Below are 14,147 nucleotides of genomic sequence, written 5' to 3'. Positions count from 1 at the left end.
TCATCACCTTGGTTTTGGGGGCCAGAAGCTAGTATGTAGATCACTAGAAGCTAGATTATTTGTATGTCTAGGAAACATATCACCTCACCCTAGACCTATAGTCAGGCAAGCAACTCGCTCTACCAGCTAGAGGTTCAACATTTACTATTGCTTCGGTACCATAAGATTCGGCACATTTCTCATTTTCAACTTCAGAATTTCTTGTTATTGTGCCACACTGCTATTGAAATTCAAGACTGGGATAGCTTTCAATCGCACATAGAGTGTATACAGGAGGAATCATGGGTTGGTCAAATACATCATACAACCGGTGGGAGCGTCCTCTTGACGGCCTTGAAGGCTACTTTGTCGTCGCCGGGGCATTCTCGGGATGATTGTGCGACGGCCGCCAGCATTATGTTCTCTACTCCAAGCTTACCATCGAGACTGATCTGACCGATGCGGAGTCCGCGTTAAAACACGCCTGGACACAACTACGATACGAACAGCCCCAGATAGCGGCGACGGTCGAAGGCATGAAATTGGTGTATGAGGTGCCAGATGAGACCTCCTTACAGGAATGGGTTACCTCAACATTTATTGTTTCATCAGCTTCAGACGCAGAGGAACTGTACCGGAAAGCCACACCAATTAAACAGGCGACGCTGTACTATATCCCAAAGTCTTCCGAGCTTGTGTTTCGTGCTCACCACTACTTGATTGATGGTACTGGCGTGCTGCTCTTTTGGCACAGATACCTGAGCGCCCTGACAGCTCCTGCGCAGGATATCAAGTTCGGTGACGAGCATACCAGACTGGCGCCCACTACGGAAGAAATTCTGGGCTACCCAGAACAAGCTGAGAAGGACGAGAAAGTGCGCACTCTCGTTGCAGACTGGTTTGATAGTTTTCCCGGAATTGGCCCTGTCTCGAAGGTCGGAAATGCACCGTCCGGTCAATGTCAGCACACGGAGCTTGTCTTTCCCTCGAACATGACTGCGGCCATTGTCAAGGCATGTAAAGATAAAGGTGTGACTGTCACTGCTGCTATACATGCAGCATACATCCAAATGGTCGTCAAGCATGGGGATTTCAACTTCAAAAGTTCGCAATATGTGACCGCAAACCAGTTCAACCTGCGACCATATCTCCCAGGGCCGTACTGTACCAGCACCTATGCTGTCTCGGTCTACTATACACCTTTTGCTTTTCGGATGGACCTTCCTTCTTCCTTCTGGGACACAGCATATCTCTTGGACAACTACTATAAGAATACCTTCAAGGGAAACCCGGACAACCTAGGACTCAAGGAGCCTTTCACACGCAGCATGCTCGACGCTGTCCAGACACCAGAGTTCGCTGAAAAGCCAATCTCCAGAGACGCACTGGTAAGTAGCTTAGGTATAGTTGAGCGTCACCTGCAGCGCACGTACGGTGACGCTTTCACTGTTAAAGATGTGAAAATCGGAGTCGATGTTGTTTTGGGCATGAGCATGTTTTTCGTTTACACGTTTCGGGACAGCCTCCGCCTGGTCTACAGTTTCAATGACGGGTACGAATCTCCCAGTGATATTCAGACATATTTGGACGAAATCCAAAGAATCCTTGTCGAAGAACTGGCAGTATGATCCGGCGAATAGCTACATAGACTTTTGTTGCGGGCCAGTTCATCCGTTACCACTTAGATATATTTAGATGATCGCGAGATACTTGTCGCGAATATACCATTCGTAGTACGGAGTACTTATTCCGAGGGTTACAATCGCTGATCTTGACAGAGGGGTGCCCTACCTACCCTCTAACCCGAACGGGTCTAGCCTGTATACTGTCACGTGGTTGGCTTATCGGGCTCTCACCGCCCGCACTACGGCAACGCTTAAAGTCACATGACCAAAAATTTACACACAATTTTGAGGGGCATGAGATTGGAGCAAGCGGCGACGAAGACAGCAGAATTGCTCTTCCCAGCAAGACGAAAAGAAGAGTCTGTGTTTCTGAACGGGGTCACATCTATACTGAATCTCGAATATCTCCGGACCCCCTTCGGAGAACGCGAAAAAAGGGTATCACCATGCCCAAGGCTACTTCTTCCCGCTCCGCGGCCGCTGCCCGCAGGCACAATCCGCTCGCCGACGATTTGGTTGCGACAGGACATTTGCGTACGAAATCTTCCGGTAAACGCAAGTCGCAGCAGACCAGCGATGATGAGGGCGAGCACTACATCGATGCGAAGGCATCACGAAAGATCCTGCAGATCGGTCAGGATCTCGCCGATGAGGATGCGGCGGAAACCAGGGCCGCGCTGGGAGAGACGGAGCCGAAGATAAACTCTGCATTCCACTTCGAGTCGCGGTTTGAAGATGATGATAATATGTCAGATGATGGTGCGCAGTTTGGTGAGGAGGATTGGGAGGAGGAGGTCGAGGAAGTGGTATGTTGTTGAATGCTATCATATATCGCGGGCACCTGCGTATAGAGGCCGTTCACTACTGGAAGAAGATGCTAATTGAGCATAGGAACTCGACCCTAACGACCTCGATTTGTTCCATAAGTTTATTCCCGGTGGTGATCAGGACCCCATCTTCAACCCTCGTTCAGCAGACGAGGACGAAGGTCCCGGCACGAATCTGACAGATCTTATCCTGGAGAAGATTGCCGCGTACGAGGCCAAGCAGGCTGGAAACACCGGACCGCATATCCAGGGCGGTGGATTGCCCGAGGATGCTGTCCAGATCCCGGCCAAGGCAGTGGAGGTGTATGAGAAGTAAGTATAGATAGATATACTGTCATCCGGAGCCATGGATGCTAACGTTCATCCAGAGTCGGTATGCTTCTCTCGCGATACAAGTCCGGCCCGCTACCGAAGCCCTTCAAGATCCTTCCTACCCTTCCTCAATGGCAGACGCTGCTTGATATTACCCGACCGGAGAATTGGTCTCCCAACGCCGTCTACGCCGGCACGAAAATCTTCATCTCGCACAAGCCCGTTGTGGCCCAGGAATTTATCAATATCGTCCTGCTGGACCGTGTTCGTCACGACATCCACGAGACCAAGAAGCTGAATGTGCACATTTACAACGCTCTGAAGAAAGCGCTCTACAAGCCGGCCTGCTTCTTCAAGGGCCTTCTCTTCCCCCTCGTCGGCACCGGCACCTGCACCCTTCGCGAAGCCCACATTATTTCCTCTGTGATCGCCCGTGTGTCGATTCCAGTTCTGCACTCGGCTGCTGCACTGCTGCGCATGTGCGACATTTCCGCCGAGCAGACGTCGGCGTCGCTGTCGTCCGAGGGCACCGGCGCGGTCAACACGTTCATCCGGGTCTTCCTGGAGAAGAAGTACGCGCTGCCGTACAAGGTCATTGACGCTCTGGTCTTCCACTTCCTTCGATTCCGGGCGATGGACAACAGCGAGGATACGCTGATGCAGGGACAGACACCGTCTGCGGCGGCCGCGAAGAACTTTAAGCTGCCGGTGCTGTGGCATCAGTCGCTGCTGGTGTTTGCGCAGCGGTACCGCAACGACATCACGGAGGACCAGCGTGAGGCGCTGCTGGACCTGTTGCTCGTGCGGGGCCACAAGGATATAGGACCCGAGGTGCGTCGCGAGCTGCTGGCAGGCAGAGGCCGGGGAGTTGTAGCTCCGGAAGCCGGACAGGGAGCGGGCGATGCAGGCGATGACACGATGGACATGGCTCTCTAGACGAGGAAGAAACTCGAATTGAGAAGGCAGGGAATTTGTTGAATGCAACGGAATAGAAATGCGGCACATTCTCATGGCTTGACTGGGCGTTTGTGCGATCTGATTGGGACATGTTTGACTTTCTTTACTACGTTTTCCTGATATACCTCGCAGCGGTGTTCAATGGCCCTTGGTTTTATTTTACAATGGAACGATCATCCTAGACACAAAAGCATTCCTATTGAATTGGCCTCGAAACATTACATTATTATATATATTACATCACTTAACTTGGCAGTGTGACATACCGACTGACTTGAGAAATGACCATGCATATGCTGAACTGAAGAAGTACTGAGCCACTATTTCTTTTCTTTTCTCTTTTCTTTGTATCTCGTAACTAATCCATATCATAAACTAACTACAAGTGCATGCATGCACTTCGACTACTAGAAACCGGGTGCTGCACTCTCGAGTAAGTGCTTAGAATAGCACACCACTGAATCAGTTATTCCTCATCGGATGAATAAAAAGGGACAATGACAATCCAAAATAGATGAATGACGTGAGAAATTGGACACTGATCGGAAGAATGGGGGCTGAATACCATAAGGCATTCTACCATAGTTAACTACTCTGCTGCAGTGTTCAACACAGTAATCAATTAATTACATTATTGACTTCTAAGAGGCTGTGTGTGTGTGCCAATATGCGAGTGTTGGTTCAGGTAATATTTGAATTCATGTTATGGTAGTACTTCCATGGCGCGATCGACACTGCCCCCCTCCTTTCCCGCCCTTGAGGGGGATGGTCTACAATCAAGTTACGTGACAGAGGTACGTAAGATAGACCCCTTATTAACTGTTCTTATCCATTACTAGTTACAAATACTCCGTACTACGGAGTTACTCGAAAGTAATAATAATGATAATAATAATAACTCAGTATCCTCCCGTAGAGTGATTACTAGAGAATAATCGGTGTAGAATGGTATTGTTCTTAGTGTGTTCTCGAGCGTTGTCTAAAGTAGAATAGATAGTAGATACAGTAGTTGATCTGGTCGATCAGCGATCAGGCTGCCGCTGAACGGGGGCGGGACTAGAATACGGTAGACTAGACTAGACTAGACCAGGGGTGACCAGACCAGAGCTGAAATCCGACTGTTTCAGATGCCGCAAGGAGGGGGGACAAAGAGTGGAGAAGGGAGAATAAGAGTGGGAATGAGAATGGGATGAATGAATGGATGGATGTATCTGCTCTTGCCCAACATTCCACTGGGGAACGAGGTATGTAGGAGTGTATAGTAGTTGTGAAGAGTAACTTAAGAGGGATCTATTGACCCCAATACAATGATATTATTATCATAATAAAAAGGAGAATAATGATGATGATGATAATTGATAATAATAGCAGTCATCATATAACCGGTCCAGCACGTAATCGGCGTGCGTAACGTAAAAATAGCAGGGGCCGCTAGAACCAATTGGCGTCCTTCTACGGCGACGGACCAGATGTTCCGGATCCACCGGAAGAGCAGGCGGTGGCGGAGTCTCATTGTTACGTGACAGTACAGTACATGATGATTACCAGGCTCACCCCTGGATGAGACCACGCTGGCCTTTCTTAAAGGCCGTCGTGTCCCCAGATCAAGTTGCTGTTTCCAGGCGGCCATTTATCCATCACTCCTTCTGGCCAGGTGTCCTCTTCTCGACCAGCTAGCGGAACTTGTCTATCTTCTCTGTCTTCTCCCCCTCCTGGGGTTAGTCGTGATGACACCGTGGCAGATGGCCCATTAGATCGTCTCCATCATCTCTACCAGACGTCTCTCTCTTCTTTCTTTGTATGATCGAGAATCTCTAAGGAATTCACGATAGACAAAAAAGAATGGATAGAACCAACATGGACACCATGGAACACGACAACCTCTTCTCGCTGGACCCGTCGCCCTCCACGCCAGGATCGGACGTGCCCCAGCTGACCATCTCCCCCGCCGATACCTCTCTCTCCGCCTCCCCAGAGCCCAAGGCCGAAGACAGCAAGACAGAGGAAAAGAAGCCGGTCAAGAAGCGGAAATCATGGGGCCAGGAGCTCCCCGTTCCCAAGACCAACCTACCTCCAAGGTGAGCATCCCGTCACGGCGACTATATAAATATTACCTCGCCTCGAACCCAGCGCCGCTAACTGTGCCCCAGAAAACGAGCCAAAACAGAAGATGAAAAAGAACAGCGCCGCATCGAACGCGTCCTGCGGAATCGAGCGGCAGCGCAGACCTCCCGGGAGCGCAAGAGGCTCGAGGTCGAGAAACTCGAGGGGGAGAAGCAACGGATGGAGCAGCAGAACCAGTTCCTGCTCCAGCGACTCGCGCAGATCGAAGCAGAGAACAGTCGCCTTAACCGGCAGGTTGCTCAGCTCTCCGCCGAGATTCGTGGATCCCGCAGCAACTCCCCCAAGGCCGTCCCCAGCAGTGCGGCCTCGCCCACGCTGACCCCGACCCTGTTCAAGCAGGAGGGCGACGACGTTTCCCTCGACCGCATCCCCTTCCCGACCCCCTCCATCACCGATTACCCCCCCAGCCTGAAGCCCTCGGATCTGGCTGAGGCCGCCGACCTGACACAACATCCTGCAGCGATGTTGTGTGACCTGCAGTGTCAGTCGGCGGCCTCGAAGGCTCCGCAGGCGCGCTCTCTCTCTTTGACGGCCGATCCAGCGTTCCAGCGGACGCTGTACGTGATCATGCAGCTCCTCTTTCTGACGATGACTTCCGCCGCCTATTCTACAGTGATTCACCCGCTGAGCCGGATTCTCCGCTCCCTGAAGACGGGCTCGCCCTTGACCTTCTCGCCGGAGGAGATCTCTCGGCATTTCCCTTTGATTCTCTGGTTGATTTCGACCCCGAGCCTGTCGGCCTCTCCGGCACAGACCCGGCGATCGGTCTTTCGGAAGAAGCTTCTCACCAGACTTCTGGCTTGCAGCCCTGCCTTGGCGCGTCCGCTTCGTGATGCGACGGGCAAGACCTTGCAGCTAGCGGTTAGGGAGCGCTTCGCCGGACAGGCCTGGTCGCCCGTCGGTGACCGGTCCGGCCGGCCGGATTGGGAGTTGTTGTTGACCATGGCGTTTGCCATTGATTGTATTGGGAAGTCCAGCAAATTCAAGCGACGGTCCAGGGATATAGAACGGGCAAAGCGGAGTGGGCACTCTGGCTACGAAGATTATCATGGGAGTACTCGGAGTTCGTGGGGTCTGAACGGCGGCCAGACATTAACGTCGCTGCTGATGGGAAAGCCTTGTTAGTTGTTAGGTTGTACACTACATAAATCTACTTGCTATTAATTATTACTGTTACTTGTGTTCCAACTGTAGTTCGTAGTCATGTATGGTGTTGTATGTACGATATGATATGCTTGATTCACTGAACTAATTCCATACATTCGACGTGATAACCTGTCATTTTTTCATGTTAATATGATGCTTGAATTGAATTTCTCGATATCTATTTGATTCATCTTCAGGCAGAAAGAATAATTGCGTTGCCAAGTCCCGTGCTGGTCTAGTCGTCTTTCTTTACCCGGCGGACGTCTCCGACGGACGAGGATCGACCATGTATCACGTCTTCGCCACATCTCGACTGCTCTTCTTCTCTCCCAACACATCCATCTGTCTCTCCCTGGATCATCGCCGTAGGTATCTATCAACATGCCTCGGCAAGATCCCATCTTCGAAGCCCGTGCCAAAGTGCAAGTGAGTTTCTGGTCTTTCCGCGTGCTCTTCCTCTTTCCCCTCATTATACCCCAGGTCCGGGAATGAGGGGTGTGTCAAGTCACATCATCACCCTCTCCACGATCTTCCAAAAACAATACATCACCCATTACTACTGAAACACTAACAAATCTATACAGTGGCACATGAACCGGCTCAAAAAAGAAGCCATCCGCGCCGGCAAGACCTCCGAAGCCGAAGAAAAGAAAGCCGACCGAGCGATCGAGAACCGCGAATTCGACATCGCGCGCATCCACGCCGGCTCCGCCGTCCGCGAAAAGAAACGCCAAATCAAACTGAAATACGAAGCCGCGCACGCCGAAGTGATCATCAACGAGCTCAAAGCCGTCCAATCCACCCGCGACACGGCCTACACCCTCGCGGTCGCGAGTAAGGGCCTAGAAGCAGCGTCGAGGAGTGTGAATTTGGAGAACCTCCTGTCCCATGCGAATAACTTCTTGGCGCGGTCGGAGGATTTCAAGATTGCGAGTAATGCCATCGAGGAGGTGGCGCAGGGGGTGTCGATGCAGGAGAACGGTCCCGAGGGCCAGGAGGAGGTGGATCGGTTGATGCAGAAGTTGGCTGATAAGGCTGGTGTGGATTTGAGGATGACGCTCGAGCAGGATTCGGCGCCTAAGGAGGAGGTGAGGGAGAGGGCGGCGGCGGAGCCGGTGCATGCGGATGCGGATGTGGAGGATGCGTTGGGTGCGAGGTTGAGGGCGTTGAGGGCTGGTTCTTAGCCTGGGGGAAAGGTTTATATTCGTTATTTTGAGGATATGCGAGTGTGACTCTCTCTGCATATTGCTGAGGTTCGATTCGATTCGATTCTGGGATTTGTTCACGTCGGTATCAGGTTGAGACAGTGGGACGATATTGCATATTGCTCTACAGTTCATCCTCAGGAGATATTCAGATATTTCACCGCGACACTTCCCTCGAGTCCCATAATGGGACACATCGTTTCAGAGACGAACATCCGGGAGAGAACCGCAGATGATCACGACTACAAGAAAAGAAAAGAAAAGAAAAAGCCTACTGGCCTCGCTCTCAGGCCTAGAATGAATGACTGACTGACTCAGCGGATACATCGATTTGTGTTTTCTTTTTCAGGATTGGATGGCGATACGGCGCTTCGTGTTTATAATTAGTTCTATCTGTTTTTATATCAGCGTACATGATAGTTAACTACAGAATAAGATATATTTCCAAGTTTCGAAATCAGTAACATTGCGATTCCTGATCATGGCGAGAGAGCGAGCTGAAGTAAATTGATTGATAGATAGATAAACAAAGTCAAGGATGATAATTAACCAAGATAGTTAACTAAATGAGGGAGTTAGTGGGAATATTGTCTACAATCGAGTTAATGAATCCGCAGCCATAAATTAGGACGAATACATGGGATTAGAGTAGGAGGATGATGATCGATTCATGCTGGGAATGATACGATTCTCTGAGAAACGGTATTATTCTGTGAAACAGTCATATTCATTATTTATTTATACACACAGGTTCAGTTCAGATTTCGCACATGTGACCTTCATTACTCTACAATAATAATCCATCTTTAAAAACATAAAAAAACAAAAAAAAAGAAAGAAAGAAACTCCACCCGCACACATATACTCGCTACAACTAAGAAAACCAACTCCGATGCTTCCTCCAATCCTGCATCGTCGCCTCTCGAAGATCATCCACATTAATCAAATCCACACCCTCGCGCACCAGGATATGCCAGATATGATTCCGTAGACCGCGCGGCCAAGTCGGTGTGCCCCAATACCGAACCTTGAGACCGCGCGTGTGAGCTGCGCGGACTTGATCTCGTAGGAGCTCGAGCTGGGCTTGCGAGAAGCGATTGTGGAAGAGAGGACCGATTGCTTTGCGGAAATCAACGGAGGCGTAGTAGCTGTTGGAGAGGCTGTAGTCTTCGGAAATGTATTCTCCTTCTTCTTCTTCTCGGTCGGTTTCTTGTTGTTCTGCTGGCTGGTCGAAAGGGGATGGGTCCCTGAATCGTAGTTTATCCAGGGGCGCATCGAGGAAGATATCTCGATAGGTGGTATTTGCTACGATGAGATGGAATGGTGCGTACCCCGTTGCCACGACGGTGATGGGTCGTTGCACGACAGCCGTACCATTAAAGTGCGTCAAGTACCCTGCCTGACGGAGACTATCGAGTTGATCAACGACATGTTGCCAGAGGACGTCGCCGTCAGTTTTAAAATCGAGCAACAGAACCAAAGTCTGAGAAGGATCGTTGGCAAAGACGCCAGCTAAGTCGGAGCCATTTCCCCGCCGCGGCTGCAGACGGCTAGAGGGCGTGTTGTGTTTGTCGAGGATATCCAGCAGGGGATCGAGATAGAGACTGCGAAGAGTGTGGTCGTGGTGGAGGGTGAATCGAGTATGGCCGACTAACAGGTCGTTATCCGATAGCCAGATATCCGCTTCGACACCGATACAGCCCGCGTCTACGGCGGATCGCAGCGGGATCTCTCGCCAGTAGTCGTTGTGTGAATGGCATCCAACAGGGATCACGCCATGGGTGCTCCAGTGTGAGAATATCGAGTAGCGTCCCCCGGGGATGTGCCAGGCGCCTAGTTGACTGTCGAGATTGTCGGGGAAGAGATAGACTAGGGCGTCCCATGCGAGGGAGCAGAATTTCAATACTCCTCTATATGGGACAGTCAGGATATTTGATTATTGGAGAAAGAAAGAAAAACGCAACGGGTATCCGCGAAAGAGAGAGAGTGTGAACTTACAGAAACAGGATCAGAAGCAAAAAAGGCCGTCGTAGCAACTTGCAGAGTAGAGCTCTTCCAGAGGACGGTCGAGCATGGCATGATGCGTGCCCACACTGCCAGAATGGTAGGGAGCGATACGTGGTAAATACCCTGCGAGGGCGTTTTTGGCGATAGACATCTCTCGGCGCTGTTAGGAATCCAGCAGACTCAGCAGACTCATCTGAGTCGATATCAGCGTCTGAAGCCGCTTCCTCCCGGATTGTATGTAAAGGGATGGCGTGGAAGGCGCTGGGTGAAGATTCGTTTGAAGCCCCGTAGGGTCTCAGACTGGACGAAGGACTCATTGTCACTGTTGTTAATACTGCTGGACGAGGTTGCGACTTTGTTTCGTCCTTGGGGATTAAAAATTGAGAAAAGTTATTCCTCTCAGTGAGATCCTATATTAATTCCATCTTCAGGGAACTGGAGTCTGCAATATTATTTAGCAAGTAGGTAGTAATGATTAACGCCAACCAAAGCTCCAGGCAGAAAGGAAACCAAAAAAAAAGTCAAGAAAGAAATGGAAAACGAGAAGGGTCAAGCCACATCCAAATCCAATAATCCAGAGCCTGCAGGTTAAATGCCTCAATCGAGTCCTTTTTTTCCGGAGAACACCAATAGCGGCACGGACGGGATCGAGAGATCAACCACGCTACGGCCATGTAACTAACGAAGGCTTGTTCAAGACAAGCAACAGGCGAAGCTTTGCACCATATGGCGCAAGGTGGAGAAACGGAGATCGTCTTCTACTTTCGGAGCGGACGACGCTTCTGGTGTCGTTTCGTTACGGCCATTCCAAGCCTGGGGAATGCGGATACTGTACGGAGTACGAAATAAAAGACTGCTGAAAAGATGGAAAGATGGCTTGATAGTCAATTAACTCTACCTACCTAGGTAGGCAATTCGTGGTCTACTAGTTCTGACTGCATCTGCCGTGATTTCCCGCAACACTAATCAGTAGTATACATCGTACATACATATGTAGTTAATTGCTAGTTGCTACAGGGAAACAAAGACATGCATCACGCGTCAGCATTCCCTTTTTTCTTCCTTTCTCCCCTTCTGTTATCTATTCCGTCACTATAAATAAATCTCCCATAGTTTAAGTTCAACGCTGCGTAACCCGCGGAGATTCTAGTCGGTTTTTTTTTCGTGTCGAGTCGACCAGTCACAATCGAGGAGTGACATTCAGAACGGGACTCGGGGACCTCAGTATGGATCTGCCTAGAGTGTTCTCATAATTCACGAGGGGATCGAACGGTTCTCCCCAAGGTCCGTTGGCGGGGTTTAGTTAATAGGTACAGGGCTGAGATGCTGATCTATCGTCGAAGCAGGTCGCTGCAATTATACTGTCCTATATTATTACAGGTCAAATGCCCCGTCTAATTCTAATACCACATGCAATACAATTGTGCGAGTTGATACAGATGTAGGATAGTACCCTGGCCCTAATTGGAGTAAATGTCGAATGGGAATGGGCCAGGTCGCTGCTATATATACATAAACTGTACAAGTCGACTGTGACGGCATTTATGCTGCATCTCCCTCTCCATCGCGTTCAGTCTCCGTCCGTTGCTGCAGAGACTTCCTCCGCTTCATCTCGTGCTCCGCAAAGCTGATCAAGATGCCAACATCATAGATGGCTTTCAACGATCCCGCCAGGACAAAAGAGACCCAAAAGAGGTTCACGCTAGCGAGGATACCGGTAAGGAACGGACCAAGACTTTGGGCGCAGGTCTTGACAACGTTGATCGCACCCATAATGGCCGTACGCTTGTCCGACGGGAGAACGCTGGCCAGGAAGGCGGACCGTGGTGCGACGTCCATGCTTTGGGTACACGAACGCAGGATGAGAAACATCAAGGCAAGCGGCAGTGAGGATGGAATCGGGATCATAGCCAGACACACTGCGGATGGAAGATGTGTGAAAGCCATGGTCTGTATCGCGGTCAGTTCGTGTTGTACGTACAAATTAGAAGAGAGCCTACCTTGACATTGCCAATCCGCTTTGCGATGGAGGAAGCGACCAACATAGATGCCGCAGAAATGATGCTTGTAGTGAAGAAGATCGAACCCAGCTTTCCTTCGGGAATGTCGAACTTCTTCTTGAAGAAGTAGGTGACCCATGACCTGGCTTTAGGTTAGTATAATGTAATCTATTTAAATCTCCCACACCCTGCCAGGGCAGACTTACAGTGGTGCCAGACCGGACGCAAACGCATCCAAGGCAAATAGAACAGCGAGCTGAACGAAAAGAGAGGCAAGTTGCTTATCGAGAGATGCCAGGAACGGCATCTTTCTCTGTGGCTGGGCGGGTGCCTCGTCGGCAGCTTCACCCAGTAATGGCTCGGTCTCATTAGGTGTCTGCTGCTGGGTTTGCGGTCTCTGAGGCTTCTTGTTCTTCTTCTCAGCCTCAACTTTGGAAGTCAATGCAAGCGAGAGGATGAACTTGATGCCTCCGATGATGGCATAGATATAGAAAATGGCTCGAGCAGCCGAGATGAAATCCCACTCTTTAGATGCCTGGAGCCAGTTGATGATCCATCCACTGGTAATCATCCCTAAAGCGGTTCCTGCGGTTCCGATCAAAGAGTACCACGCGAAGATGTCACTGAGGATCTCATGCGGTGTCAAATGAGCGAGCGTAGACTCCTCCACAGCGCGGAACGGACCAATTTCATTTCCGCTGAAAAGGCATGTCAGTATCAAAATCCCAACGACGATTAATAGGCATGAAGGGAAACAGACCTCGGACTAATGACGCCAAAAACGGCAGCGGCCAGCAGAATCCAGTAATCCGAGAACAAGGCGAAGATAACACCGCTGGACGCCATCAACGCCGAACCAAGAGCCAAAACAGTCTTCCTTCCCATTTTATCCGCATAGAGGGTGAGAAAGAAGCTGATGACCACATCTCCTGCTAGGGTAAGAGTCATAAAGAGACCGACGCGGTCTTCCGAGATATTCAGAGCGGATAGGTACGATACTAGAATCAAGGTCGATCCACCGTAGGCGAAGAGGCGGACGAAGCGCTGTAGACAGAGCAGCTTCACATCCCGCGATGACTGCCACACAGAAGCAAGACCCAGCTCATCCGTCACCTTGAGAAGAGCCCGGGACCAAGCCGGGCGAGTCTCTTGGTCACCGGTCATGTTGATGCCTAGATGCTGCACTAATTCGCCGATTTAAACAGTAAAGCTGGAAATCGCAGAAGGCTTTTTCTGGAGTGAAAGTCTCCTCGGTTGAGATCACAGCAGGACCATTTCAGGAGGAGAAAACCTTTTAATTGAGAGGACGTCGCTAGTTGAGTATTGAAGGACGTTTCTTTCGTGGGATCATAATAACCAATAAGTAAGACACGGCCGGGCCGCTCAGACTCGCCCGAAACAAGCTTTCTTAGCAGTGGATCCGGCCCGCTGTACTTATCTGCGAACGGGTACTTCTTATGGTGGCTTCGATCCGAATCATGGCAATATATGTTAATATCAGAAAGGCGAATTCGAGTCTATTTACCATCTACTCATTATGCACAGGTTCAGGGTGGGATCCAAAATATCTCTTTATCTTCTCGTGAGCCTATCTAAAGAAGCGCGGAGCTCCTGATCGCCTTGGATACACAACCAAAAGGTTGGTTCAACCCTGCACTAAGAATATCGCAGCTTGGCTGTTTGAAAACAACTTCTATCCTTCTGCTATAAATCCAGTGTCTCTATCCTGTCCGTTCCAATGACGGTTGTTCGATTCTCTCTGGGCCCCAGTTTCCCCAGACTCATAACTCGAGGCCCTGGGCGAGTAACAAAGCTCAAGGGAACCGTTTCGACCAGTAATAACATTTCCCTTTCGCGAGGGCCACTGGTCTCCTACCAGGACAGAACTCTGGTCAATCGATGACCACGGTTCATTCTGAGGCTTTGTGAGGCTATCCGACGGTGGCTAGACATGGAGGTTTCTTT

The 14,147-nt window shown here is 50.3% G+C and overlaps 6 protein-coding genes across 6 annotated transcripts; 4 read left to right on the top strand and 2 right to left on the bottom strand.

Annotated features, from left to right (window-relative positions):
- Nucleotides 1–7: 7 nt before the first annotated feature.
- Nucleotides 8–1,607, top strand: C8Q69DRAFT_512231 (hypothetical protein; the record flags this gene model as incomplete). Its single annotated transcript, XM_028633286.1, has 4 exons — nt 8–350; nt 393–777; nt 814–956; nt 993–1,607. The coding sequence occupies exons 1-4, from the start codon at nt 282–284 to the stop codon at nt 1,605–1,607; spliced, it is 1,212 nt and encodes a 403-aa protein (XP_028489233.1). The 5' UTR covers nt 8–281.
- Nucleotides 1,608–2,050: 443 nt separating this feature from the next.
- C8Q69DRAFT_396091 (putative rRNA processing protein Bystin) lies at nt 2,051–3,679 on the top strand (the record flags this gene model as incomplete). Its single annotated transcript, XM_028627719.1, has 3 exons — nt 2,051–2,410; nt 2,496–2,743; nt 2,800–3,679. The coding sequence occupies 3 exons, from the start codon at nt 2,051–2,053 to the stop codon at nt 3,677–3,679; spliced, it is 1,488 nt and encodes a 495-aa protein (XP_028489232.1).
- A 1,878-nt stretch (nt 3,680–5,557) lies between these two features.
- C8Q69DRAFT_503111 (putative bZIP transcription factor) lies at nt 5,558–6,949 on the top strand (the record flags this gene model as incomplete). Its single annotated transcript, XM_028632459.1, has 2 exons — nt 5,558–5,778; nt 5,851–6,949. 2 exons carry the CDS (start codon nt 5,558–5,560, stop codon nt 6,947–6,949), a joined length of 1,320 nt encoding a protein of 439 aa, XP_028489231.1.
- A 402-nt stretch (nt 6,950–7,351) lies between these two features.
- On the top strand, nt 7,352–8,154 carry C8Q69DRAFT_503110 (hypothetical protein; the record flags this gene model as incomplete). The annotated part of the gene is made up of 2 exons (XM_028632458.1): nt 7,352–7,396; nt 7,555–8,154. The coding sequence occupies 2 exons, from the start codon at nt 7,352–7,354 to the stop codon at nt 8,152–8,154; spliced, it is 645 nt and encodes a 214-aa protein (XP_028489230.1).
- Nucleotides 8,155–8,836: 682 nt separating this feature from the next.
- On the bottom strand, nt 8,837–10,765 carry C8Q69DRAFT_451705 (PLC-like phosphodiesterase). The gene is made up of 2 exons (XM_028629508.1): nt 10,174–10,765; nt 8,837–10,085 (listed from the first exon to the last, which is right to left on the bottom strand). The coding sequence occupies exons 1-2, from the start codon at nt 10,497–10,499 to the stop codon at nt 9,050–9,052; spliced, it is 1,362 nt and encodes a 453-aa protein (XP_028489229.1). The 5' UTR covers nt 10,500–10,765; the 3' UTR covers nt 8,837–9,049.
- A 959-nt stretch (nt 10,766–11,724) lies between these two features.
- On the bottom strand, nt 11,725–13,346 carry C8Q69DRAFT_484419 (major facilitator superfamily domain-containing protein; the record flags this gene model as incomplete). Its single annotated transcript, XM_028631767.1, has 4 exons — nt 11,725–12,132; nt 12,183–12,324; nt 12,389–12,880; nt 12,943–13,346. The coding sequence occupies 4 exons, from the start codon at nt 13,344–13,346 to the stop codon at nt 11,725–11,727; spliced, it is 1,446 nt and encodes a 481-aa protein (XP_028489228.1).
- Between the last annotated feature and the right edge of the window lie 801 nt (nt 13,347–14,147).

This window comes from Paecilomyces variotii (genome assembly GCF_004022145.1).
Source record: "Paecilomyces variotii strain CBS 101075 chromosome Unknown C8Q69scaffold_1, whole genome shotgun sequence".
Lineage (NCBI taxonomy): Eukaryota > Fungi > Ascomycota > Eurotiomycetes > Eurotiales > Thermoascaceae > Paecilomyces > Paecilomyces variotii.
This window is presented reverse-complemented; position numbering and strand designations above follow the sequence as displayed.

Coding starts and splice junctions, on each gene's coding strand:
- C8Q69DRAFT_451705 (XM_028629508.1), bottom strand. CDS start 10,499: ATGAGTCCTTCGTCCAGTCTGAGACCCTACGGGGCTTCAAACGAATCT. Junction 10,086..10,173: donor TTGCTTCTGATCCTGTTTCT/GTAAGTTCACAC, acceptor TGTCCCATATAG/AGGAGTATTGAAATTCTGCT.